The sequence below is a fragment of the Vitis vinifera genome, chromosome 1 (genome assembly GCF_030704535.1).
Source record: "Vitis vinifera cultivar Pinot Noir 40024 chromosome 1, ASM3070453v1".
Classification (NCBI taxonomy): domain Eukaryota; kingdom Viridiplantae; phylum Streptophyta; class Magnoliopsida; order Vitales; family Vitaceae; genus Vitis; species Vitis vinifera.
The window spans coordinates 12,178,360-12,206,312 of NC_081805.1; the positions used below are offsets into that span (position 1 = coordinate 12,178,360).

Consider the following 27,953-nt stretch of genomic DNA (forward strand, 5'->3'; position numbering starts at 1 on the left):
TAAAAAATATTTACTTAAAAAAGGCATTTAATAACAATCATTTTTAATCATTGATTTCCAATATTCAATTTGTTGGACATGATTTTTGGGAGAAAAATAAATGGTGAAAATAGTATCACCTCCCTACATAGGAATCAATCTACATGATCCTACCAAATAATGTGAGAGAAAGATGAGGTAAATGAAGAGAGAGAGAAATGAAACAGAGAATGAGAGAGAAGTAGGAAACCGCTTGGATTTTTCTTTTTGATAACTAACAGTATTTTAGAAAAATCTGAAGATAATATCATTCAACTCAATTTTTATTTCCTTATTAGGTCTGGGCTCAAATATAAAGGATACGAGGACTTGGACTCAATATAAGGAATACGACGGTCTTGGCTAATTGAGACCCATCTTACCTCATAACATAATTCTCCCATCCTCGCCCACGTTGGGCACTTGCCTTATCTTCTACAGTACTGAGGGAGAGATCGTGAGGTCACAGTCCTCGCCTCACAGTCTCACGCTTTCTTCACAGTAACCCCCTTAACCAAAAATTGTAAAAGCAGATTATAATCACCAATCTCAATAATTGGAGCAATGGTTTCAGTCATATTTTCATCACTTGCTCAGTCCTCCCTATCGGCTTTCTCAAACCCAACCTATGCCTTTCTTCTCAAACCAAACCGTAACTTTTCTCAGCGGTTCTCATATCCGCCTTTACCATGCTCCCCATTTCGGAGACGACATTCTTCAATTTGCTTTGACAGTTCCAAAGAAGATTCTGGCGCCAATTTCCCGGGAAAGGTTTGGTTTTTAAGCTTCAAAATCGATTCTTTTGTTATGAATTATAAAACCCACAAAAATCTGAAACAAAGATTGGGTGAGGTTCAGCGTTTTTGCTTTCAATCTTTTTTTCCCCTTCATTTTCTTGACAACCAAACGGGTGATAATGATTAATTGATGGGAAGGCACTGTATATTTACCTTGTATTGCAGGAAGTCCTGAGGCGATGGGACGTGCCTTGGGAGTGGCAAACAGTTTCTCTAACCTCGTTTGCTTGCGGATTAAGGTGAATATGAAATGAAAGTATGTTGGATTGGGAATTGTTTGTGGAATAGCGTGCTGTTAATAATGTGAAATTTAACTTTTTGAGGCAGTTTTGTTTTGACAGGATTGGTCGAGGCAGCAGCTGTGCCCTACCTAGGGCTTCAAATTGGCGAATTGAGCTTAGATGAGAAGGCAGAAATATTGTTTGTGGATCAGGGGTGTGTATTGTTATCCTTGAATTGGGGTTAAAATTTTACTTGGTGGGATTGTTTAGGGGAGACAAGATGCAAAATCACTTGAAAATTTTTCCTAGAAGGAATTTTAAGTTTATAAACAGTCCACAGTTGTTTCAATATTAGGAGTGTTTAGCTTACTGAAAGACAAGAAATGTGATACTCATAAGTGCTGCTAAATATTTAACATTCTGGGATTTGATACTGTTCCATTTTTGCCCGCAAGGGCATTGTGGATTGGAGACTGCACCCATTGTATGTGGTAGAAGAGATGCTTGGGAACAACTGAATAACTTGATGCCTTACAGGGGAATGGAGAATATGCGTTTCCTTTTCACATTTTCTTATAAACACCTTGAAGGATTTCTTTTTGATATTTCCTTGAGTTTATGTTGGTGATTGTTTTTAAGCTTGAAATGGATGTAACTTTGTTACTGATTAATGTGGCAGCATTACAACTGCAGTTGTACTTGGAGTTATATATGGTATTACTAACACATTCCAACCACTTCCCGATGACTTCTTGCGCTATGGTATGAATCATATAAAACTTATTACTCTATCATGCATGCAAAAACAAGCTTTCTTCTTCTATGTTTGCACTTTTGATGGTTCCTTGTCTTTACTTAATGCCCATGTTCTTTAGGAAAGTCTGTCCTCAAGGAGCCCTAAGAGTGTAGCTTAGCACTAGTAACCTCTGGCAATGAACCAAAGGTCTTGGGTTTGAGCTTCCTAGTATTTAAGTGGAGTAGGGTCGAGGGGTAGGCCCATATCAACCTAGGGTTTGCTTTTTCGACATTTAGGATAAATGCCTCTCCGTTGAGGTGGATTCCCTGTTATTTAGAAAAAGAAAAAGGTCTATCCCCAAGGAAATGGCATGAAAATTCATCTTTTATAAGTACTCAAGGAAGCAATTATCAAATTTAAATTATAAAGGGCACTCAAGATAGGTGTTTTATTTGCTCTCAGTCAATGTCCAGGTTTTATCCACAACCAAATTTGTTGATGTAATATTAAATGATATATTGTTTCAGATTTGAGGGAACCTTTCAGTCTGCAGAAAGGGTGGCTCTTGTGGGCAGGAATTGGGCTTTTTGGTGCCATAATTGCTATTGCTTTAACAGGAGCGGCAATGTCCTTGTTTAGTGGTGAGACCCCAGAGAGAGAGGTTAGAAACTGATTACAAACATAGTTGATAATCTTTGTTCATTTTAAGTTACTGAAGCAACTTTTCATCTAGGACTGTGTGTGGTCAACTTTTTATTCGTGATGATGGTACTAGATATAGAGGAGCAAGATAGATCTCTTTCATTCCTGTACCATAATTCATGATCATACAACTAGTCTGTCCTTTTTCTTTGGTGTCATTTATGAAGCCATAAATCTTCTAAATGGGTTTCAGTCACATGCATACTCGAGTGTGTGAATGAATAGTGAATTTGGCTGAGGTAACTGTAATCATATAGTTGAAGAGAGTAATGCATTGTTCAGTAGCTGTAGGTTTACTTGTCCAGGTTTACTGTAGAATGACAAGGTAGCATCATGGTTGTTCTTTATGACATATCATTATGAATGTTTATATATATTTTTTTCTTTTGTGCTCTCTATCCGAGGGATCCTTTTTAAATTTTTTGTAATTTTGGTTGCAGACTGATGCTCTAGTTCGTTTGCTTCCGTTGATTGGATCTTCAAGTATTAGGTATTTTCAACAAAAAAATTTGCTTATAATGTTGTAGCTGTAAAATTTTCCAAATGGTCAGGGAAACTTAGGGCTTGATTGACAACTGTTTTTGAGAACAGTTTTCTGATCTCCAAAACAAATAATCAGGAAAACATGTTTGATAACCAAAAACTGTTTTCTATTTCTACTGTTTTCACTTGTTTGTTAAGGGTTGTTATAAACAATGATTATACAAACATGTAGAATGATTAAAAATAAAATACTAGACATAAAATTTATTTTTAAAACATATTTAAAAATAGGTTAAAAACATTTTAGGTTTTCAAATGGACTTTTGTTCTACAAAACGTCAGAAAATAGTTTTTAAAAACTGTTCTAAAAAACTATTTTTCATAATTGTTTTCGAAAACAATTACCAAACAGGCCTTTAGAGTTCGTTTGTGTGTGATTGTAGGAAGCAATTTTAGCGTAAAAAGTGGTTTTGAAAAAAATTAGATGTTTGAAAAAATTTAGAAATTTTTTTTAAAAATCTAAAAAATTACTTATACTATTGGAAAATTACTTATAATGTTATTTGGAGAAACACTTGATAAATGATTCTCTTAAAAACACTTCCAGAGAAAATACTTCCACTAAAAACACTGCTAAACTCACTCTTATTTTGCAAACTTTGACCATTACACTTCGACCAAATTTGAGTCTTTAGGATTGAACTAGTGAATTAATTAATTTTATTTGTCTTATAGCACTGCCTGCCTCGTTGGCATCACAGGTGTCCTTGCTCCACTTCTTGAGGAGACTGTATTTCGAGGGTTTTTTATGGTCTCCCTAACCAAGTGGTATTGTTCTTCTTTCTATTTTTGAATTGTGAAGTTTCTTTTAGTGCTATGTTTTGTGAAAATTAGAACTTCGTTTTGTTCTGTATCATTTGTTTTAGGAGTAAAATTCATAGTTTTAACTCATAACATGTATCATGTATCGTTTTTCTATTTTTCTATAATGTGTATTGCAAGTTTTTTTATAAAGTTAAAAATAAATAGAAAAAATATGTATTTGCATGAATATCTATTGAAAGTATAAATTATAGAGTAATATATTACTAATTTTATGGAAGATAGTAAAATGTAAAGAGTTAAACTATATTGTATCATATGAAAACATTAAATATTAAAATTTTGATAAGTTCAAATTAACAAAATATAACTTTAATAAATAGATTCATCGCATAATCTACAAAAATAAGCTTCTTCAATTTTTAGTTCCAAATTCTATAGGCATATGCACTTATTGTGTTGTTGTATATATATATAAGTTTTTTAGGTTCATCGTTAATCCTTTTTCACTAAAATGAAATTAAAAAAAAAACTAATATATTAAGAAAAATTTTTATTCACCAATCATCATTATTTTCATTGTCAACATTTAAATTATTCGAATGAAAAATTTCCAATATTCATTATAAAGATAAACTGACTTGACTTCTAATATAGCATCCAACAACAAGAATGTAGCTTTTCATATGAAATTATTTTACCTATTTCTCATTTTTATGATCAATTTTTAATCTTTTAGTATATTTTAAACAATTAACATAATAAATTCTTTTAACCAAAAAAAAAAAAAAATTGATTTTTTTAAAAAATTATAGAAAATAGTTGAAGATGTATGTATTGTATATCATAATATCATCTATTGTATTGTGTTTTGTAAGATATACATTAAAATAAGATATGGATTCCATTTTTTATCGATTTTCATAGAAAAAACGTATTATATCATTGTATTGTATTGTGTAATGTAAGTTTTTAACAACTATCGTAAAATTAACCATTAATTTTTTTTTTTTGCATGCTGCTCGAAACACATTATGTGATATGTTTTATTTGTAATCGCGTTATTTTGTGGAAGGACTGAGAAACATGAAAACTAAAAAAATCTGCCAGATTCTATTGACTTATGGTCTTTAAACTTTTAAATTGGGATTGCTGAAGCTTTTTTTTTTTTGTCTTTAGCACCATGAGTTTAACCGTTGCCATGTAATAAAAATTGAAATGAGACCTATAAGAAAAAAAATCAGAAAAAATAAAATAGATTTAGAGCAGGATGTAGAAAGTGCTGAAAGTGCTCTTAAGGTTATGTGGTTGGTTTATATATATATATATATATATAGACACGCACACATACATATATATACATATATGAATGATAGATAGATGGACACACACACACCAATTAAATGAGAAACACATAATATGGGTGGTTGCAATGGCTGACCTTGCTTTATGGTACTGATTGTTGTGCTGTCACAGCCCATGTGGAATATTGTCCACTTTATATCCTAACTTTCATGGCTTTAAAATGTTTCTGCATATATTAGAGGAGTTGACCCTTTTAAGTACCAAGAACTTCTTGTGTGGAACGTCATATTTACACCCTCCCATGTAGGCATGGCATTCTTGTTTTATCTTGTGGCTCATATGCCAAACTCCATGCATTTTTTATTGATGATTGACTTTGATACTATCATCACAACCTGTGTAGATATAGTTTATTGTAAATCTGCTAATCTTCATAGTCTTTAAATGTGTCTACACATATGAGATGAGTCACTCCTTATAAGAGTTAGGAACTTCTCCTTCTTAGGTGATGTATAACATCACATTAACCATCATATAGGAACACCATTCTTGTCCTAAAACATGGCTTACAAGGTGGCCTAACTTTGCACATTTCCCATTGTAGATTGATTCTAATACTATCTGCGTAGATATTCTCCGCTTTAGCCCTATTGGTTTTCATAATTTTAAAACACTTTGATATATTACCGGAGGCTCCCTTTAAGTATTAGTAACTTTATCAAGTAGAAAGGCAGAACAGCAATCTGGTAATCAACTGCAAATAATTGGGATAAGGTATAGCAGAGGAGTCAATTTAGGTTGAGTGTTGCAGGTTATCTTTTTGGTTTATGCAAAATAGTCTGCACTTTCTTCTATGCCTTTATTTAATATCTAAAATGCTTTCCTATAAACTTCTGAACCATATATATTGTTTGGATATCTCATTTGCAAAACATGGCATCCAATTTCTCAAGAATTTGACATCAAATGTCATTTTTATATAATTCTGTCCCATCTTAATGTCTCTGCATTGAGGATAAGTGAGTTGCTAGTTGTAATTGTTTTAGGTTGATTTTCCCATAACATATTTCCTATAATCTAACAAATGTTTATAAAATTACCAATGGTCTCTTTTCCTGAATTTTTTGCAGGGTTCCTACACCAGTTTCTGTTCTTATTAGTGCTGCTGTATTTGCACTTGCTCATCTCACTCCTAGCGAGTTTCCTCAACTGTTTGTGCTAGGTATCTCTGTACTTATAAGCATTATTTAGTTTTACCCAAGTTTCAGTGGCATAATTAAATAAAAATTGAAAAAGACAATGACAAATTGTTTCAAAGGAAATGAGGCACACAAGATAAAGGTGAGAAGTGGAGACAGAAATTTAAAACAAAACCTCCATAACTAAACTTTGTATAAACTGTGTCTGAAATTATATGGAGGAAGGAATTTTAGGGCAAAGCACTGTAACTCACATCCAGTTACCTATTCATTCTGCAGATTGAGTGGAACTGACCAGTCATGCGTACTAATATTTAACAATATTTTTAGCCTAGCATGTATTTGCTTTCTGTGTTGAGTTTTTTTACTTAGAGCTGAAACATGAGATTTCCTTGATTGCATTGTAAGTCTTGAAAATGTGATCAAAGTGTTCCAGTGATTTCAAAACATTTCCATCCACTTGAAGAAACCAACAGAACTTCATGATCCATATAGGGACTGCTTTGGGATTTTCATATGCTCAAACTCGCAATCTTCTTACCCCAATCACAATACATGCTACGTGGAACTCTGGAGTAATCTTGCTGCTCACTTTTCTTCAGGTAAATTATTTACTTCTCAAAAGGACAAAATTTATGATGTGCATAATTCAAGAACTCATTCTTTGCCTTCAACTCATGACATTTTTGCTACTATACACCTTCATTATTATGATATATGCCTTTGTGGTATTGCTTTCAGATTCCTTATTCACATGCATTGCTCTTACCATGCCTATTAGCAGACATATGATATGATGTCTTTTAACCCATCACAGAAACTTTATTCATTATTTTTTTTTTGCAATGGGTATGGTTGATCTAATGACCTCTTTTAGGAGATTTCATAACTACTAACATGTAGATGCTGTATTTTGCACAATCCCCTAGAATGAAACATCCAAAAACATTTCATGGATTGGCACAGCTGAGACAATTCTTTTTTATTTTCTATAATTTATAACATGGCCTTGAAGAATTACCTCCTGTATATTTGCGTGGTATCCCTTTAGCCATTCTTCCTACATCTACTTTTTTTTTCATATATTTGTACATATGCAGCCTTAATCTTTAAGGATTAGCAATTGCAAGTTCTTCAAGTAGTGATTAATGTTCTGTGCCTAATTTTGGTAATAAGTGCTAAAAGTACTTCTGGTTGGTTGCACTTGTAGCTTCAAGGATATGATATCAAGGAATTGTTGCAAGCATCTTCATAGGAGCAGTTGTTTTCTCTTCAATGGCATGGATCTTGTGCCGATTTGGCTTCTTCGGTTCCTCCCATTGGACCATACTGATTTTCCTCCCTCCTTTTATATATGAAATCAAAACAAGGAAAATAGCTGATGAAGGCAACGTACATTTGTTTGATTAGTTGACACTTACCGATGAAACTGTGAGTATAGAGACAGATTGTAGATCTCTTTAACAACTTGTCTTCATGGCTTGTGTTTGTCCTAGCTCCATTTTATTTTAAGCCTAGGACCATGGGTATGATCATAGTAGTTTTGTGTTCTTTTTAAACAGGCGCTATCAAAAGCCGAAGTTATGGCAAACTGTAGCTTAACAATGGGCGTGCGTTGCAACTGTGAGGGAGATTTCTTCTAGTAGCACATCTTGCTTGTGGAGGATGATTCGATCTCTCTCATAGGGTTTTCGAAGTCATGGACTTGGATCCTTTTCACAAGAGGAAGAAGTATAAGAAGGGAAATATAGAGAGCTTGAGATCCATGCAAAATCTCAGCCCTAATAGCAGGTAAGCTTAGGCTCAGGCCCGCAGGCAAGCACTGAAGCCCAGGCCCGAGCATCCCCGTTATAAATATTATAGGGTTTGGGCCTAGGCTACATCATGAAAATACAAGTCTGATCCAGCCCGAAAAGACTACGTAGTCCATAAAGGGTACTTGTTCTGAATGTTGGAAATGGGCTTTATAGGGAAGTGTGGGCTAGCCTTCTTTACGCCAAAAATACCTAAATAAATGTTAAGAATGGTTGAATCATCTACCCATGGGCCGAAAACTAATACAAAAGAAAATCTGTATTAAACAAACAGTTAGACAAACCTAAAATTTGGGGAGATTGGAAGCTTCCCTTAAAACTAATGAAATGTAAAATAGTTAAGAATAATGTAGGAAGACTAGAAAATGCAAAGCCTAATGCAGGCCACTAAAAAAATAAAAAAGAAAATTTTGGGGCATTAAATAACTTGCATCCATAGAACATGCGACATGACAGATCAAGAATAAATAGAAGTTATTATTATCTTAAGGCACTGAATATGCAAAGCATACATATGGATGGACATGAAAGTGAATAAGCTTTTTCTTGCCAAGGATTATCTTTCCCTACCAATCAACTTGGATTAAAAAAAAAAAAAAATTCAATCTGTATTCAACTCAACTGCAGTTTAGTTCATAAAAAAATTAATCTCATTTTCCTTAAATTAGATTAGACTCAAATCGGTCTAGATCCCAATTGATCATGTTGTATGACTTAAAGTTAGGTTTAGTAAAGAATTGAATTGAACCAGTTCATAATGTTTTTCTTAACTTTTTCATTATACTAAAATTTAGATAAAAAATAAGATTGCATTTTAAAATAAAAGAAAAAAGTAAAAAATAAATTTATCTATTTTTCTAATAACATGAAATAGTACATAGTATAATTGCAATTTAATATTTTTTTAATTAAAACTAAAAAGACCAATAAAATAAATATTTTTATTGAGGATAATATGGATTATAAATATCATAAAAATTATTAAACCAGATTTAGATTAGAATCGGGTTGCTTGAACCTTGGCTTGAATTGAATTTGAATTAAGATTGGATTTATATTTTCTTATTAATCCAATCCAACTATTAAAATTGGTTACCTAAACTTTCAAATTTGAGTATTAAAATTGATTGCTATATCTTACCTACATGTCAGGTTGGATTTAGATTGGATTGGAGCCATCCACAAAAGTCATTATTGTTTAATACACACGTGATAACGGGCCAGGAAGTTCAAAACTTGTGTAGCGTGTGTTTAAAATTAAGGATAAAAATATCATGGTTGGATTTTAGGAAATATTGATAAGATGAAAACTTATCAAAACTTATATAAACATTGAAGAAGACTTTTAAAAAAATGATTAAAAAAACAATAATACACACATTAAATTTTATTTATTTATTGAAAACTAGTATATATATATAGACCCGTATGTATGATAAATTTGTAACATTTGGTAAGAATAATGCATAATTTGAAACATATTAATATTAAAATGATGGTTTATTTAGTTTGGATATATTTAAGAATATTAAAGAAATGATGATATATGTAAAAGTATTTCTTTTTATTTAAAACTATTGATAATTTTATTTATAAGTTTATATTTGTCCTATATTTAATTATTATACAAAAGTATAATAAAACAATTAAAATTAATTAATTTATAATAAATTTATTTTAATTGATTATTATATATCATACATCATACACACATAATAAAAAAGCAAACTTTGCTTAGTAATGGGTGAATACATTCTCGTACTTAATTAAGATCATATGCTCAATTGTAGATCAAAATATTTACTCCATTTATCATGTTGGATGCGTCCAATGTGCAATATTTTAATGAAGTACCTCTGATGTGTATCGGGAAGAACATGCTTATAGTTATTTTTGTTTAAACCGGGGATTTAAGGTTGTGAATATTAGCACATGGTAGTGAGATGATATATAACAAATGATAATGAGATGATATGTAGCACGTGAAGTTTGGATCAATTTGACTAGTGGGGAGAGGGAACTAAACCCCTAAGAAAGATGATTCATATATGGTATTGTTGCTTTGAACTGTCTTGTTAGAGAAAGATCTAGATAGTAACATATGATACAAAATTGTTTAGTGAATACATTACATTTTTTAAGGAAAAATAGTCAGGCTGGGATGATATGACATAAAAAAAAAAAAACATTGAGTGTGAAAAATTGACAAAATATTGGTATATTATTAATAAATCAATGAAAAATTGGCCATTGGATGAAACCATCGGATGATTGAGATATCTACACTATTCATCATGTTAGATGCATCTAACATGCGTTATTTTGATGAAGTATCTCTAATTTGTATCGGGAAGAACATACTTATAGCTTTTTTTCCTTCAATTTAAGGTTACGAATATTAGCACATGGTAGTGAGATGATATGTAGCAAGTATTCGACTAGTGGGACAAGGGAACTAAACCCCTTAGGAAGATGAAACGATTCATTTATGCTATTTTTTTCTTTGAACAACATTATTGGATAAATATCTAGATATTAACATATGATATAAAATCAAAATCAAAATCAAGAGCGTTTATGTTGTTTCTTTGATATAGTAAATCAACAAATCAATGACTTAGCACATGAATGAAGTTCCTCAACCTTGCCTATAGTGAGGGTTCCATTTTACCAAGTCAGCCCTAGTGTTGAATTGGTTTTTATAATATTTCATTAGCTTTGCATTTATTTGCATGGAATTTAACAGTAAAAGAATGAAATAAGACCATTTTTGTATTTTTTTTTCACGGATCTAATGTTAAGGGTTAGAAAATAATGTGTCATGTTCATAATTTACAATGCATGTAAATTTTTTAACTTGTTCCCATGAATTGATTGGTTTGTTAAGCTTAGGTTTGAGATTGATTTTTACTTAATAATATGTCCGTTGTGAAAATTTAAAATTTTTATGTTAGTGTTAGACAATATTGATTGGAAAGGTTCGACCACTAGTAAGGTGGTCGAAATAGAGCTCTAATGTAGATCCACAAGATTGCTGAGGACAACTTGCCACACAAGGATGACTATAGGGGACCTTGAAAATTCCCCTTCGATGGTTAAATACTTAGGTTTTGAGTAGAAAGAATGAAGGAAGGAGAAATGAGTGATGTTTTTAAGGTTTATATTATACTTATCTTCCGCTTAGTATTTGTTATCCTTATATAGGGCCTTTGGAGCGGTAGATTGGGAATAACGCTTGTACTACTTGAAAAGGACGGTGACAAATTCTAGCTAGGTGAGGCGATTCCATGGAGTGATGACATGGCTAACAATACCTACAAGGGGACATCTAATCTAATTTAGTGACATTATAGCCTATTAGGAGGAGTAAGAGGATGTTCCAAGTACAACATGTTAACATCTTAGATTTAAGTAACAATAAAAATATCGATTTTTCAAAAAATTGATCTTTAGGGTTAAAGTAGTAATCTTTAGATTTAGATGTTCTCAAACCTTAAATCCAAGTGTTGAAGAATCAAATCAATGTTGTTGGAAGTCTTGTAGATCCATGATCTTCCATTTTCTGACTCAACATCATTCCTTAGCACATAAATAGTGAGGAGTTTGGGAAAGTGGAGGTTAGAACTCTTTCTTCTCTATGGAGGTAGAAGACAACTCTTAGGAAACCTTAACCCTTAAAGGGGAATTTATAGACTTCCCAATTGGGCTTAAGTGACTTGAGCCTACTAAGGGCAATGGTCACTTAATCTAGCCCAAAATGAGTTTTAATTAATTAATTAACCCGATAAGACTTACTAATTAATCAGTTAGTCTAATCCAAAGACCTTGTCCCCATGTAATCCTACATACTTACCAAAATGTTGTTGTGCACAAAAGTGAACTTAGAGCCAATTCAACCCTTATAAAATATACCAACAAGGTATATGAGCTCGAGTGGGGGCCATTGGGATCTATAGGATAGTATTGGCTCCCTAAGAATTCAATTTTGAAGCTGATTCAACATCAGACTATAGGGAGTCAACTGCATTCTAGTACCCTATGCAAATAATAATGAGACATAAACTACTTGAGTTTGTAACTTACTATCTATTATGTTTAGTCTCACCATGAACTTGTGTTTGTAGTCAAACAAAGAGAAAACTATTAGCCTTTCAAGACTACCTCTATTATCCTTAAGTTGCATATCGTTATATTGTGTGTTCATTGATATATCTTAGCTATCCAAGAACTTATGTCAAGTTTCATTTAAGGAACTATTATGACTGTTAGCCCAAGGGTTCTCCTAATCAATTTTTGATGATAACAAATCATGGTTAAGTTACTAATTGGTTTGAATTGTAAAGAATCTCAGGTATTAGTTTGAAAATTCATCAAAGAACCTAATGGATACAAGATTAAGACGTTTGGAAGACCTTTAATCATAAGAAAAAAATGTAAGATGAATGTATGGGTGCACTTAGGGTTTATATATCATTTCATGCATCTTTCAAAAACTCGGTTTATTCTTTAAAGTTTTATTTCCATCAAAACTAGAGTTTTATCAAATGCATCTTAGGCAAAACGTTTTAAAATTGACATATTAATTTACCTAAAGACCTTGCCTAAGTGTTAGAAGAGAAAATAATAGAAAAAAAAAAGTTTTTAGGGCCAAAACTTTGAAACGGTCGAGGCACTGAGCCAGCTGGCTCAACCGGCCAGCGTATCGATCGACCGATTCCCTTTGCTCGATCGAAGAGTGCAAAAACACTCTCTCTCTTCCAATAGCCTTCCCTTCTCGGTTAAGGTATCCTCCTTCCTGGTCGACCTCCTATTGAGGTTCGATCGAAGTCAGGTTGAAGCAAAGGTAGCCTGTTAAAGCATTAAATGCTCCAACAGCTAGTGAACCGGTCGACCCCCAACTCTACTGGTTGAGGTTGCTTTTTGATTTTCTTGGCTCCCAATGTTAGAAACCTATAAATAGAGAGTTCCAATTCAGTTGTATTCTATTGGTACTAATGGAACAATTCTATTTGTAGGAACAAAGATAAATAGATCTATTCTATACCTAATAAGTACTAATACACAATATGGGTTGATCCTATTCACAAATTATGAGATTTTACTATTTCTTTACCTTCTAGAGAAGTTATGAAGTGTAAATGAAGGATTTGTCTGCAATACTTGGGTTTAATAAGATATAATTTGAAGGATTTTATAGGTTTATTGATTAGGCTTTGACAAAAGAACTTTACAATTTTTCAAAAATTAACTATATAGATCAAGAAATTGAATTTTAATTATTTATGGAGACATGTCAATTGGTGGAACCATTGATAAAGGAAAGAGATAGTGGAAGAATTATTCTAGTTGTAAGATATCTAATGAAAGTGTTGCTAGAATTGAAATCTCATTTAAAGAAAAAGATATCAAATATCTAGAATTTCTTGGGAGGAATGGCTCCACCATTAAGGATGAACTGACAAAGTTACCCTAATTTGATTGTTCTCTCCACCAAGTAATGTAGATGTTGGCATTCTTCTATAATGTGCCTTTAATACTTATGTGTGTTCTCTAGATGTTGGATATAATATCATACAAGATTTGATTGATTAAACTGAGAGAGGATCAAACACAAACAAATGCATCTTGCCATTGATATTAGGTACTGTGTATCTCCGATTATTATGTATGTTCTCTAGATGTTGTGCATGCATTCTTATGAAATGATGATTGCTTGATCTAGATCTAGTTCATCAGAAAACAACTCCACCAACGGTTCGGGCATGGTAGCTATTGAGATGGGCTTATTAGTAGGCACACACATCCTCAACAATTAAATGTTTTGAATAGTGGGTTGAATTTATCAAACACACTCTAACAAACCTTTATGTAGCTTTAAACTAGGAATGGCTAAAACCGCTTGCCTTGTTAGTGTGAGTTGAGGCATACTAGCCAACTACGTCTCGAGCATTTCATTCTCCTTACATAACAATTCAGTTATGAGGAATAGTCCTTTTATTTGCCTAACATGCTTTGCCTATTGAGCTTCTAACTCAATTCGTTGGGCTGAAAAGTGGTCTTTGGTTGTCAAAGCGGACTGGTCATTGGTTTCCTTAGAATTGATGTTAAAGAGTGTGGCTAACATTATTGATATCGCATAATGCTTTTTGTTACCATAAATGGTACTAGTTATTGGGATGACATTAATTAGGCAAATTTAGTCACTAGTAAGGTGGCTAAAACCAAGCTTTGATGTAGATCCATAGGATTGTTGAGGATAACCTACCACAAAAGGAAGAGCGAAGTGGACCTTGAAAATTCTCCTCCATTGGTCAAGTTAGGTTTCAAGCAAAGAGAAAGAAAGGAAGGAAGGAGAATGGAGTGGTGTTTTTAACGACTAGATTATACTTGTCTTCCATTTTATATTCATGATCCTTATATAGTGTATTTGGAGTGGTAGATTATGAATAGCCTTGTGTTGCCTGTAAAGGACAATTGACACATTTTGGATGGGCAAGGTGGTTTTATGGAGTAGAGATGTGGTCAACGATACTTATAGAAGTTGTTGGTATCCTAGAGATAATGTGGAGCTTACATCTTAAATCACTACATACAACAAATATGTTTATTTTTCAAAATTACTTTCTAAGATAATTGCATTAACATTTTCCAAGATATAGAGTAATCTCAATATCCTAGAGCCTTTCACTTAATGACCCTTTCTTCAAATCTAGGCACATTAGAGAAATGTGAGTTTCTTCTCCTAAGGGGATGGAGGCTAGGTTATTTTCCTAGAAGTAAAAAAACAAAGATTGCTAACCCTAAACCTTAAGAGGTTTATATAGCATATTAATTAGATTAAGTGCCTCCATCTTATGGGCTTGGGAAACTTAAATCTAGTTTTAATGGGTTATATTTAACCCAATGGCTCTAGTTAATTAAATAACATAAGTAGAAACCATAAGCTACTTAATTATAAGCACTTATGCAACCTTGTGGTTATATAAAAACACTTATATGCTTATGCTTATATATCCTTATGCTCACTTATAATTAAAAATAGATTTTCCTCAAACCATGTGCCATCAAAGAATATAAGCTTGAGTGGGGGACCACTATGACCCATAGGAAAATGTTGTCTCCCTCAAAATCTAATTTTGAAGTTGACTCAATATTTTACTAAAGAAAGTCAACTACATTCCAATATATAAATGAATTAATTTCTCGAGTTTGTAACCTATTATTCATTACATGTAGGTTCCTCATGAACTAATGTTTGTAATTCAACAAGGTAGTGACTATCAACCTATTAAGATTACTTTTATAATAATTGAGTCTTAGATTCACCTATGTCATGATCAATTGGTATATTATTGTCCACGAATGACATATGTTGAATTTGTTGGGATTAAGCGCTAGAAAGCATGACATGATGTAATAGATTGAGATTCATTTATAAATTTATTTAATTATGTTTCTTGATTTCCTTTTATTATCCCATTTGCATTAATTTGTTATTTGAAGATATAGACTCATATCACTTGCATTGTATATGACTTGAATGTATTAAGAGTTGCATAAATGATACAAATAATTGTTGTAAGATGATAAGTTGTTTACAATAAGTCATAGATTAGGGCAATCTAGTAGGGAGTATAGTACATTGCTTCTTAATTATAGGGATGACTTATCTTAGTTGTCGGGATGAGTTTTCCATGATGAGTGTACTAGTGTGTATGGTACACATTGGATATGACCTATGGTGAATCATGACGTAAGACTATTAGTTGTCATGATTCACCAAGCTATTACGCTGCATGGATTCTCAGCCTTGAGAGGATATTGAGTTTAGACCAAAATCAATAAGAGACTTGAACCTACAAATGAGACCTTAATGTAGTCATATATCCTTATAGATTGAGTTGCTATTGATAGAAGTTGGTAGCAAAAAATATTCTCAATAGAGGTATTATGATATCTCATGGTATTGAGACAATGTGTTCCCATAAGTGATCTAAAGGATATGTGATCTAGACGACTATAACCATAGCAATTTCTTTAGTGGAATTTTGACATATGCTCATTGGAGTTAGAGTATGTCAATTGATGCCATAATAGGTGGATTTGTAACTCAACGATTGAAAAGATAATTTTGATAGGTGATAACATTACCTCGTTAGATTACAAATACCAGTTCGTGGGAAGTTTGCATGCAATGAATAGGAGGGCACATGCCCGAACTTTGCCATTCTATAATTTCATAGGATACAAAAATGTAGTTGATTTTTTCTAGTGAAGTGTTGAATCAACTTTATAATTGGATTATAAGGGAGTTAGTATTTCCTATGGGTCTTAGTGGTCATCGTTCAAACTCATAATTCATGTAGGAATGTTTATTTTGAGGGATTTGGATTTTGGTTTATAAGTGCGCATAAGGTCATTTTGGTAAAAGTTCAAGGTTGCATTAGATTTTATGAATTGTTTTTCTTGTATGAGTTAATAAATTAATTGGAGTACATAAGAGCTAATTAATTAATTAGGATCCAATTGGGCTAGATTAGGTGACCTAAGCCTAATTTGGGCTCAAGTCACTTAAGCCCATACTTTTCTCATGCCCAACTTTGGAGGAGATATTGAATGGAAGACATTGGGTACACTAGTTCTACTGCATTTTCAACAAATTCAACGATTTGGGAACATGTATGTTTTCAACACTCTTTAAATTTGATATCATATTGGTATTTAAATGTTGTTATTTCACTTTGATTAAGATTTAGAGAAGCCTATGATAGATATTATACACCCTATTAGATCTAGGGCTAGGGAACAAAACAATCTAGGTTTCCTAGCAAAATCCACTTAAGAGATTACTATGACCATAAATTTCCTAATCAAGAATGCTTAGAATCATTCCAAAGAACATATTATCTCAAACTTATTACATATCATGATGTTTTTATTGAGAATATCTTTTGTCACTTGCCTAAACCATTAATTACTCAATCTATATGGAATGTGTAATCACTCTAGGATTTTATCTGTAGGTTAAAGTGATTGATGACCTAGCACTAATGCAATATTTTCTCAAGGTTGAAGACCCAAACAACATTAGTAGGTTGGAGCAGTCCTATTATCAATAGCTATTTATCCATATAACACTTCGTAGGTCCTCTTCTATGCGTAACCATATATACTAGTACACTCAGGGGATTTGAACCCCCTCTCATATATAAAAGGAACATTTATTTGTTACCATTAGATTATAAATGCTTTTTGTTCATTCCCTCGAAATAAAAAGTTAGAAGTTGCCCCCTTTCAAACCATTTGTTGGCTTCGCCATTAAGTACACTTATAATGGAAAAACCATCTTGATCATCCCACCAATTAAGAGATAGTGTGCTATGGCGACTTCTAATGGATTGTCTAAAATTCATGAACTGATTGTGAATAAGAAATTTGTTAGCTGAATTTTTCGTGTAACTAGTGAACAATCTTCCATTAACAAACTTATCAGCTTAAAAGGAACTTATGTTATAGGTATGATACACTTAAGTGGACAAGTCTGATTGTACTGTAAATTAACTATGCTTATCTTATTATTTTGTGCAGGTCCCCATGTCAGGTAGAGATGTCCAGCTTGGATCAGTTGGATATGGTCGGTACATAAAGTAAGGGCACATATAGGTCTAATCGGAAGGGATAAATCCCAGCTCCCTCAGTGAGGGCAGTAGAAATATACATTAGTAAGTATAAAATGAGAAAAATTGCAGACGGCCGACAATTTCAGTACGTGTCAACTGGTATCACTGAAAGAGAACCAATATATGACCCAAAACCCTAAAAAATTAAAGAGTTATATGTTTGCGTAAGACTGCAAATGACACCGTAAATTAACTTAGATTGAGAAATATTAGGGAACTTAAGATTGGATTGGAACTAAATAATTAATAAATAGGAGGGCTTAAGGTGCAAGCTGTAGCCAGTGGGCATGGGAACTCAAATTTGGTGTTAATGATAGAGGCAGTGGCTAACGTCACACTGCCAGATGGGAGGAGCATCATCCCTTATGGTTCTTCTTCATCCACCCATCCTTGATCATTGTATGGACACAATTAATTTTGGCCTTGTGTCCGGGCGTGTTCGGTGGATGGGTTTTCCCTTTTGTTTTTTTTGGTTGGTTGGGTGATGGTCTCCTACATAAGGATTGCAATTGAAGCATATACAGATGATGAGGGTGGCTATAATACAATAACAACATTGCCCCCATCGTACTTAACGAATCATAAAGTGAAGTAGAAGTAAGTTTGACTATTTTATGACCTATCAAAACATGTCTTGTGTTCTCTAAGATGTATTGTTGTCACAGTTATTTATGCTTTAAATGGGAAGATACCATAGAAATATCTTTTTTATCGCCTAATACCATAAGTCATGTGATATTATGAAATTGTAACATAGTATCATGACATCAACCTATATAATCTATATCACAAGACCTTTTTTTCTCGCATTTGTTGGGTGCTGGATTAACAAACTGTGATGGTTAAAGTCACCGGAAATTAGAGGCTGCTTAAGAAATTGAAGCCATGAAGAAAAATGGGGTACCCAAATCACTGTGTTCAATGGAAGGTGAGTGAATTTTTTATTCAGTTTAAGTGGACTTGAGACTTATGATTGTTATGAAGGGGCCTAATGTTCACATAGAAAGAGGTGTTGATGCTTGGGTTTGAAGAGTTTTGACCCATTTTTTAAACAAGGGTTGCACGCTTGGGAAGCAACCCCAAGGTCAAGGAAGAGACAGTAAGGGTTCCAAACGAGGGCTGGGCTTGGGAGTTGCACTGAATTTGGAGTCCCAAGTTTGGCATTTGACTCACTGAACTTCACCCATTTAATACATGGTACTTCGCTTACTAACTTGCCATCCAACTAGTGGACATACTTATCAAACCTAATTATGAGAAATCGGAGTTCATGCATTAGATTTAAATATGGAGTAGGGTTTTTGAGGGAAAATTTTCAATTTGTGATTTAATTTTAGGAGTCACCTTAATTGTCATTACCAAAAGCAAGAAATTGAGGAATCCCATACATGGGTTTTCCAAAGCCCACAATATCTAGGGTAATTGACTTGTGTCTCTCTTAAATGACCAAAAGCACCCTCTAGCCCTTTTGTATGCTCAAAATGACATGTGTCTCCTAAAATTAATGATATGCATATATCGGTGAAGCTTATCCTAGGAGGCAGGCTTGGTCCGAAGGAGTTCTTCTATTGTAACTTTAAACAAAAAACTTAAATTTATCAACAAGTAGCCATGTTGGGGTAGAACCCATATAGCATGAGACAAATGGATGGTGAAATCTAGCAGGGATCATTCCAGCCCCAAGTTGATTTTTGAATAATGACGTAAAAAGCTACTCTCCCTTATACTTTTCTTTACTAGAAGAATTCTAAATTACAATTTACTTGGTATTTTCTTAACTTTTTTCTTTACTGAGATTAATTCTTTTTATTAATGAACAGTTTGAATATTTATCCTTTTCATTTTCATTACTTTAATAGTACAAAAAAAAATGAAGGAACAATTCCATAAATCTGTATTAGCTTATTTTCTCTGCACAATGAAACCATCTGTTGTACATAAATATAAAGAATACTCTGCATGAAACAAATACAAATTTATCCACTACTCAAGATAAGGAAAAAGAAAATTGAAGAGATGAAAATATTTTTAAAAAATAAAAATAAAATATTGATATTGGACCTCCCATGTGAGGGCAAATTTGTCAGTGAGTAAAGGTTGAACACCCTTCCCCAACCCATAAAGTCAATTTGTCCAAAGGGTTAAACTCTGAAAGAAAGGTTGGTCAGCAAATAGGGCAAGTGGTCCCTGGCTTTTAGCCCTTAGACTTTTATCAGAGATCCTCCATTTGACACAAAATATATTCAATCTGACAGGTCAGTGGAATAGAAGCTTTAAGAATGGAATAGAAATGGGATTTTTGGATCCTGAGAAAACTAAAAGGAAACCTGCAAAATATTGAATAAAATAAGCTTGCATGAGGGGGTCTCTTAGGAACTTTAATCGACAGTTGAATATATTTTTGAGCTTTTCTTATTGGGGGTTGGCTCGGCTCCGCGTTTCCAAATAACAATTCAAACACTGACTATATAAAATTCATTTTCTTGGAAGTTTGTTTTGTCTTGATTTGTATGTACAAGAGAAAAGCTTCATAAGACTAGTATGAGAAATGTGAAACTAGCATAGTTTTCATAATCCCCAGAAACTGCTGATTTGGTGGTTTCTTGAGATTCCTAAATTTGGTTAAACAAACACCAAATGGGTTCATGAAGGTACAAGAAAGAAGTAAAGAGTCTAAAATGAAAATCCATTCCTTGACTTGGGGTTTCTTGGTAGTTGTTCCTTTTAAGAGCTTTGCATTTAGCTTCTCTGTGAGCCAGCCACACCGTGATCCTCGCAAAACACACTCCTTTAAAAGTCACCTGGAAAGGCGGCTGAAGCTTCGGAGGCAGACCCCTCCTCAGGAAGCATATAATGGGTTCAAGTTAAGTGAAGTTCACTCTCAACTACTTGTCTTTCAGCTCATCTCTTTTGACTACTACGCCTTCTCTTAGGGTTTGTGCCCACGGTTTAAGCTGCTCTTCACTTCTGAAGTAGCTTTTCAGATTTTCAGCCATGGGTTTGGATTAATTATTCAGGGTCTTAGTTTTGATTAGGTTCTGAAGGTGAGATGATAAGACTATCTTTCTAATCCATCTTAAGGAGAAAACAAATAGATATCCAGCTCCTCTCTTCCATATATATACCTTGTGCCTTTTTTAGAGTCCCTTCTTTTCTTTTGAGTATTTGACAAGAAGTACTTTTCAAAAATATGGAGAGAAATGATGCTGATAAACTGGAGGAAGTCATGCTTCCGGGGTTTCGGTTTCATCCCACGGACGAGGAGCTGGTTGGGTTTTACCTGAAGAGGAAGATTCAGCAGAAGCCTCTCTCTATTGAGCTCATCAAGCAACTAGATATCTATAAATATGATCCCTGGGATCTTCCAAGTAAGAGTTTAGGTCTTTTATCTTATTCATGCCTTCATACAATGGCTGACCTAGTTTATGTAAAGTTTATGCTATTTATCTGGAAACGAAGTTTCTTCAGACTTTTATCTCCATAGCAGCATGAAAGCTAGGGTTATGTTAATCATCCATCTCTTTAGACAGTTGTTTCAGTCACCATTTCATTATATATACATGCGCCTACAACTTCTTCACTTTTGATTCCCACTTCTAACTCAAGGAAAGGTAGTTTATAAGTTCTCATCATGCATGAGTTGTTCCATGAAACTGAACCTGACAAGTTGCTCTTGGCTCATGTTTTTGCAAGAAGAGTTGGCAACCACGGGAGAGAAAGAATGGTATTTTTACTGCCCTAGGGACCGCAAGTATAGAAACAGTGCTCGACCTAATCGAGTAACTGGAGCTGGATTTTGGAAAGCCACAGGAACGGACCGACCTATCTACTCCTCTGAAGGTACCAAGTGCATTGGCTTGAAGAAGTCTCTTGTTTTCTACAAAGGCAGAGCTGCTAAAGGGATCAAAACTGATTGGATGATGCATGAGTTTCGGTTGCCTTCTCTCACCAACTCCGCGCCACCAAAAAGATTAATGGACAAAAGCGTTCCTGCCAATGTAAAGTATCTCAATAGAGTAGTATTTTTTTTTCCCCATAAATCTACTTTCATATTTTGGTTTTTTTATTAATCGAGCACTGCTTTTGAACTTGCAGGATTCATGGGCAATTTGCAGGATCTTTAAGAAAACCAACTCCATGGCACAAAGAGCTCTCTCTCACTCATGGGTCTCTCCATTGCCTGAAACCACAACATCTGATATACTCGGCCAGTTTGCACGCAATGCTGATCATCAGTTTAGTTCAGAGAATATGTCACTGGCAGCAAAACCTAGCTCGGGCTTCCATTTTTGTTTTACCGAAGATTTACAACAAACCTCCACTACTACTTTCTCTCCTATACATGTTTCCTCCTACAAGCCCATTAATCCAATTGCTGGTAAACCATCTCAACTTTCCACTGCCATAGGAGACCTTCATACAAGCTTCATGCTTTCACAGCTGGGAACGTCTGGACCTGTAACACCCACAGTTGATGTTTCTTCCATGCTGTTAAATATGCCATCTTCCATGCTTGGAGATCTTGGTAAGACCTCTGAGAGCATAGATTTTAGCGGGTCAGAACAGCTATGCAATGGCTTCCCAGTCACTTTACCGCAGGATATACAAGGCAATGTCTGTAGTGGCGAAGAGGCTGCCTTGCTGAAGAACCTGAATGTGATACATGGTGATGATCAATGGGAGTCTGTTCGAGCAATGGGATTTCCCTTCGGTTTGCCTTTGAATATGGCTGAAGGATGGAAACCAAACATGCTGTGGGATTCTTCTCCATGCCCTAGTGAGATGTCCACAAGTTATTCTACGAACAAGTGCTATACTTAATCAAATTGATATACAGTTCAACATTGTTTTCTAGATTTTAGCAAGCAAGTTCAAGTTCATGTTAGAAACATAAGATTCAGTTTACAGGAACATGTACAATCTTTTGGTAGGCCATGGAACCTGTTTTATGATTGAAATAGAATGTGAATCCAACGTTCTAAAAATTGAAGATTCAGCCACTTTGTGGTTTTCAAATTATGAGCAGAAATATATATAAGTAATTAAAATAAGCATGGATGCACATGCTCGCCACACCATAATTCATGACCAACTCATATGATCACGTGGGGCTACTCCAGTTCAACCGGTAAAACTAGCAACAAGAAAGACTGCAAAGTCCATTTCCACTAAGAGAATCAAATATAACCACTTACTGCATAAGCTGAAACTTAACCCAATGAACAATGGGCCTAATGCAAATCTAGAATGCGCTGACCTGCAAACAAAACCAAGTGGTTAATGCCCAGATCAGATTCTTCTTCTCTTGATGCCTTGTTTTTGCTTAATATACACTACAAGGAAAAAGTAAAACAATGATGCTTTTAATGCATCAAGGAGGATATATAGTGACGCTTTCTTAAAAGTGTCATATTATAGATTGCCATTGTATATTTTTAGATGCCTTGATGTGTATTACAAGCCTCATCTTCTATAAATTAAAACCTTGATACTCATTTTAAGCGTCATATTCAATCTACCTAGGTGTGTAATGAATTTATATTCCAGTCAACATTGACACTTTTCAAGCCTTAAGGAAAAAAAAATGTATCATTGTATATAAGAAACAATGTTGATGCTCATATATATAAAGTATCATCTTATTTCATTGTAAGGTCTTTACAAGGACACTTTTATGAGCGTCATATTTTTTTTTAATATGTGCTTGTGTTAAAACCTTGACACTCTTTACAAGCATCATGGTTTTTTTTATATAAAAAATCCTGTAGGATTTTAGGAGTTACCACTCTCCTAAAAGTAATTGTTATTAGGAAATGTGCATATCTTAACCTTATAGTGTATTCACCTAAGTGTCCACAACATTGGAACACAAAGAGAGTTGATGGATGCGACCAACCTCCTATCTGCCAATCCATGGGGTTGGAACCCGTGATATTGACTTTGATATCATTTGTAGGACCTTAGATGCTACCAACTCTCCTAAAAGCAATTGTTGTCAGGAAAGGTGTGTATCTTAACCTTATAGTGCATTCACTCAAGCGTCCACAACATTTGAACAGAAGAGAAGTTGATGGATACAGTCGACCTCTGATCTACCAACCAAGTAAGAAAATTAGGCTAATCTAAATAAGAAAAACACTGAAGAGAGAGGGTGAATCGAGTTTTTGAAAAAAAATTTCAAGCACAATAATTTTAAGTAAAATAAGGAACAAATGTAAAGAGATCGAGTTAGAGAGAGCAAATACAAATTTTATAGTGGTTCGACAACCCTTGCCTATGTCCACTTTCCTTAAGTTCCTAATTGAGTGAGTGTTTCACTATCATTGAAGCTTTAATCAAGCTTCCAAAGTCTTTATACTTGAATTCTGACTCCAATGAACTCTTACACAATCCTTCAAGTATTCACAAACATGAAGCTTTCTATTCACACAACCTCATTGAATCAACAATGAGGGAACTCTCAACCTAGCTCAATAAATGCTCAAATACCCAAGAAGGCTAGGATGAATGACAAAAGGTGCACTAGAGGATATGCAAGTGAAGAATTAATATACCAATGAGGAAAAAAAAAGTTTTTAAGTGAATAACAGGTAGTTGGACAATTGAATGTAAGTGTTCTCTTGTTCATAACTGAAGTGGAGCTCTTAATTTGTAGGTTTCTAGTCTCAAACACCAAAAATGCTAAAAAGTGGCCTCAATCGGTCGAGCTCCAGTTCGACCGGTTGATTAGCCATTAGACATTAAATGCATTACACGTGATAGTTGGGCCTCAACTGGAAAGACCTACCCTCAATCAGGGGAGGTCTCACCTTTGACCGGGAATGCATAGCTACTAGAAGAGAGAAAATGTTTTTTTTTTCATCCCTTGACTGGTTCTCAATAGGGAATACGTAACTAGTCAACCGGTTGAGCCGGTTCACTAGTCCTCTTGACCGGTTCACCTATTTTGGCCCAAAAACCTATCTTTTTCTATTCCTTTCACTTATAACACTTAGATAAGGTCTTTAAGTGTATTAATATTTCAATTTTAAAAAGTTTGCCTTAGGTTCATATGAGAAAATTTGGTGAAAATTAACTTTAATGCATAAACCGAGTTTTTAAAGATACATAAATTAGTATGAAAATCCTAAGTGCACCAATTCATTCATCTTACATATATTTACTAAGATTAAATTGTCTTCCATATGCCTCAATCTTGCATTCATTTGGTCATTTGATGATTTTCTTGAATATCCTTTTGAATTTCCAAATCAAAACTTGAATTTTTTATTATTTAAAAGTATTAGTAACTTAACTATGGTTTGTTATCATCAAAATGTGATTAGAAGAACTCTTGGGTTAACAATCTTTTTTTTTTTTTTTTTTTTTTTTTTTGTGATGACAAATCTTGGTCATCTAGGAGGAAATGAACCCCCCTTTCAAACCAATCATAGATCATTTAACAAATAAAAAATATTTTTAAAACAAGATATCAAGTATGTTAATTTAATCTACTTAACATAAGAGTATTGTAATGAAAATCATTGACCAAAATTATCAACTGACAAGTCATCAAGGATATATAGGCATATCATATGGCAAGTGTATCAAACAATATATATCATGTGTCCAAACATCCCAAATATCAAAGATAGCCCATGCTATCCAAAAGATAAATGGTATATGATCCAAAATTTCACCCCTCATGAACTTGTTGAACTTTCTTGTGATGAAAGTAAGTCTTCATCTTTTTCACTTTCTTTTTCTTTTTCAACTTCTTTTTCTTCCTTTGTTGTAGCCTTGAAAGCCATACTTTTCTTATTTTTGTCTTTTCTTTCTTGTTGTTTCTTGCCAAGGTGATATCATATGTCATCAAGGATCCTATGAGCTTTTCCAAAGGTAGCTTGGTCAGCTCTTTGACTTCTTGAATTGTGGTGACCTTTTCATCCCACTTTGTTGGAAATGACCTCGAGATCTTCATCACCTTCTCTGATTCCTTGTAGGTTTTCCCCAAGGTTTCAAGACCATTGACAATGTTGGTGAACCTAGTAATCATCTCAACAATGGTTTCATTATCTTTCATCAAAATCAATTTGTAACTATGAACAAGTAAATTGATATTTAACTCTTTGACTTGATTTGTTCATTCATGAGTTACTTCAAGTAATTTCCAAATTTCTTTAGCCGACTTACATTGACAAATTCTACTGTATTCATTTCTATCTATAGTACATTGCAAAGTATAAACGACTTTAGTATTCAATTGAACATTTCTTCTATCATGCTCATCTCATTCTTGTTTAACCCCATCAACAAGTTTTGAAGGAATAGTAGGGTCATCTTCAATGACATCCTACAAGTCTAAATCGATTGATTGTAAAAACCAAGTCATTTTAGTTTTCCAATAAGGATAATCGGTTCTTGTAAAAAATAGAGGTTTATTGGTTGCAAAACTTTCAAAGTGAGATAAGCTTGATAGATTTATCATTATCTCTTAGACGGTTAAGTCTTAAACAAAAGGTCTAGTTTTGATACCAATTGAGAAAATAAGGTTAATCTAAATAAGAAAAATACCTAAGAGAGGGGGAAAGAGGGTGAATTGGTTTGAAAAACTTTTTCAAGCACAACAATTTTAAGTAAAATAAGGAACAAATGTAAAGAGATTGAGTTAGAAAGACCAAACACAAATTTTATAGTGGTTCGACCCCCTTTGCCTATGTCCACTCTCCTCAAACTCCTAACCAAGTGAGGCTTCCATTATCCTTGTAACTTCAACCAAGCTTCTAAAGTCTTTACACTTAGATTCTGGCTCCAATGGGTTCTTACACAATCCTTCAAGTATTCACCAACTTGAAATTTTCTATTCACACAACCTCACTTAATCAACAATGAAGGGAATTCTCAACCCAGCTCAATAAATTCTCAAATACACAAGAAGGCTAGGATGAATGACAAAAGGTGCACTAAAGGATGTGCAAGTGAAGAATCAATGTATCAAAGAGAGAGAATTTTTTTTTAAAGTGAATAACAGGTATTTGGACAATTAAATGTAAGTGTTCTCTTGTTCATAAATGAACTGGAACTCTTAATTTATAGGTTTCTAGCATTGGGAACCAAAAATGCTAAAAAATGGCCTTGACCGGTCGAGCTCCGGTTCGACCAGTTGACTAGCTGTTAGACATTAAATGCATTGCAAGTGATCGTTAGGCCTCAACTGGGAAGACCTAACCTTGACTGGGAGAGGTCTCACCTTTGATCGAGAATGCATAGTTACTGGAAGAGAGAGAAGGTTTTTTATATCCCTTAACCAACTCTCGACCAAGAAGACTTAAACAATTGACCAATTCCATGACTAGGTGAGCTGATCCACCAGTCTCCTTGATCGGTTCACCTATTTTGGCCTGAAAACATATTTTTTTCAATTCCTTTCACTTCTAACACTTAGATACGATCTTTAAGTGTATTAATATGTCAATTTTTTTTTTTTTTTTAAAATTGACTTTAATACATAAACTAAGTTTTTAAAAATGCATGAATTGGTATGAAAATCCAAAGTGCACTAATGCATTCATCTTACATATATTTCTTAAGATTAAATGGTCTTTCATATGTCTTGATCTTGCATTCATTTAGTCTTTTGATGATTTTCTTAAATATCCTTTTGAATTTCCAAATCAAAACCTGAAATTTTTCTGATTCAAAATTATTAGCAACTTAACCATGGTTTGTTATCATAAAAAATTAGGAGAACCCTTGGGCTAACAAATCCTATTTTGATTAATTTCATTAGTTAGAAATCCTAATATGACATCTCATTGTTATTGAAAATTTGCACATAATATCATATTAAAGTCATATAGATAAGAAAAAATAACTATATATGAGTTCATTGATTTAAACTTATACATGCATTCATGTACAAGTTTACATAGATTCTAAGAGTTGGAATACAAAGTTATATTCTTTAATTAGCAAGTGGTGGAGGATTTTCCCTTGCAAAAGTGCTCCAAGCCCATCTAAGCCACCATACGAGATCTTTTGTTCCTATTCAAATTTCCAAAATCAACTTAGTTAAATTAAAAATACATTTGTTAATTTGGGTAGTTTGTAAGGATAAAGTTCATTCAATTGATGAAGATTAAAGGATTGTGAAAATATGGAATACCTTAAAGATCCATGGCTTAAGGATAGAAATCT

General features: G+C 33.7%; 2 protein-coding genes across 2 annotated transcripts; both read left to right on the forward strand.

Moving 5' to 3' along the window:
* Window positions 1-364: 364 nt before the first annotated feature.
* On the forward strand, window positions 365-7,778 carry LOC100251779 (uncharacterized). Its single transcript, XM_002270336.5, has 10 exons — window positions 365-789; window positions 981-1,054; window positions 1,143-1,250; window positions 1,716-1,798; window positions 2,300-2,433; window positions 2,915-2,964; window positions 3,693-3,785; window positions 6,215-6,306; window positions 6,779-6,885; window positions 7,494-7,778. The coding sequence occupies exons 1-10, from the start codon at window positions 583-585 to the stop codon at window positions 7,536-7,538; spliced, it is 993 nt and encodes a 330-aa protein (XP_002270372.1). The 5' UTR covers window positions 365-582; the 3' UTR covers window positions 7,539-7,778.
* Window positions 7,779-20,967: 13,189 nt separating this feature from the next.
* Window positions 20,968-22,762, forward strand: LOC100256910 (protein FEZ). The gene is made up of 3 exons (XM_002270298.3): window positions 20,968-21,145; window positions 21,474-21,775; window positions 21,873-22,762. The coding sequence occupies exons 1-3, from the start codon at window positions 20,968-20,970 to the stop codon at window positions 22,596-22,598; spliced, it is 1,206 nt and encodes a 401-aa protein (XP_002270334.1). The 3' UTR covers window positions 22,599-22,762.
* Window positions 22,763-27,953: the final 5,191 nt, after the last annotated feature.

Bases quoted from the DNA above. Each gene is read 5' to 3' on its own strand.
- LOC100251779 (XM_002270336.5), top strand. From the start codon at position 583: ATGGTTTCAGTCATATTTTCATCACTTGCTCAGTCCTCCCTATCGGCT. The intron at 3,786-6,214 runs GTATTGTTCTTC...AATTTTTTGCAG, and splicing joins ATGGTCTCCCTAACCAAGTG to GGTTCCTACACCAGTTTCTG. The intron at 6,886-7,493 runs GTAAATTATTTA...TTGCACTTGTAG, and splicing joins TGCTGCTCACTTTTCTTCAG to CTTCAAGGATATGATATCAA.
- LOC100256910 (XM_002270298.3), top strand. From the start codon at position 20,968: ATGGAGAGAAATGATGCTGATAAACTGGAGGAAGTCATGCTTCCGGGG. The intron at 21,146-21,473 runs GTAAGAGTTTAG...TTTTGCAAGAAG, and splicing joins TGATCCCTGGGATCTTCCAA to AGTTGGCAACCACGGGAGAG. The intron at 21,776-21,872 runs GTAAAGTATCTC...TTGAACTTGCAG, and splicing joins ACAAAAGCGTTCCTGCCAAT to GATTCATGGGCAATTTGCAG.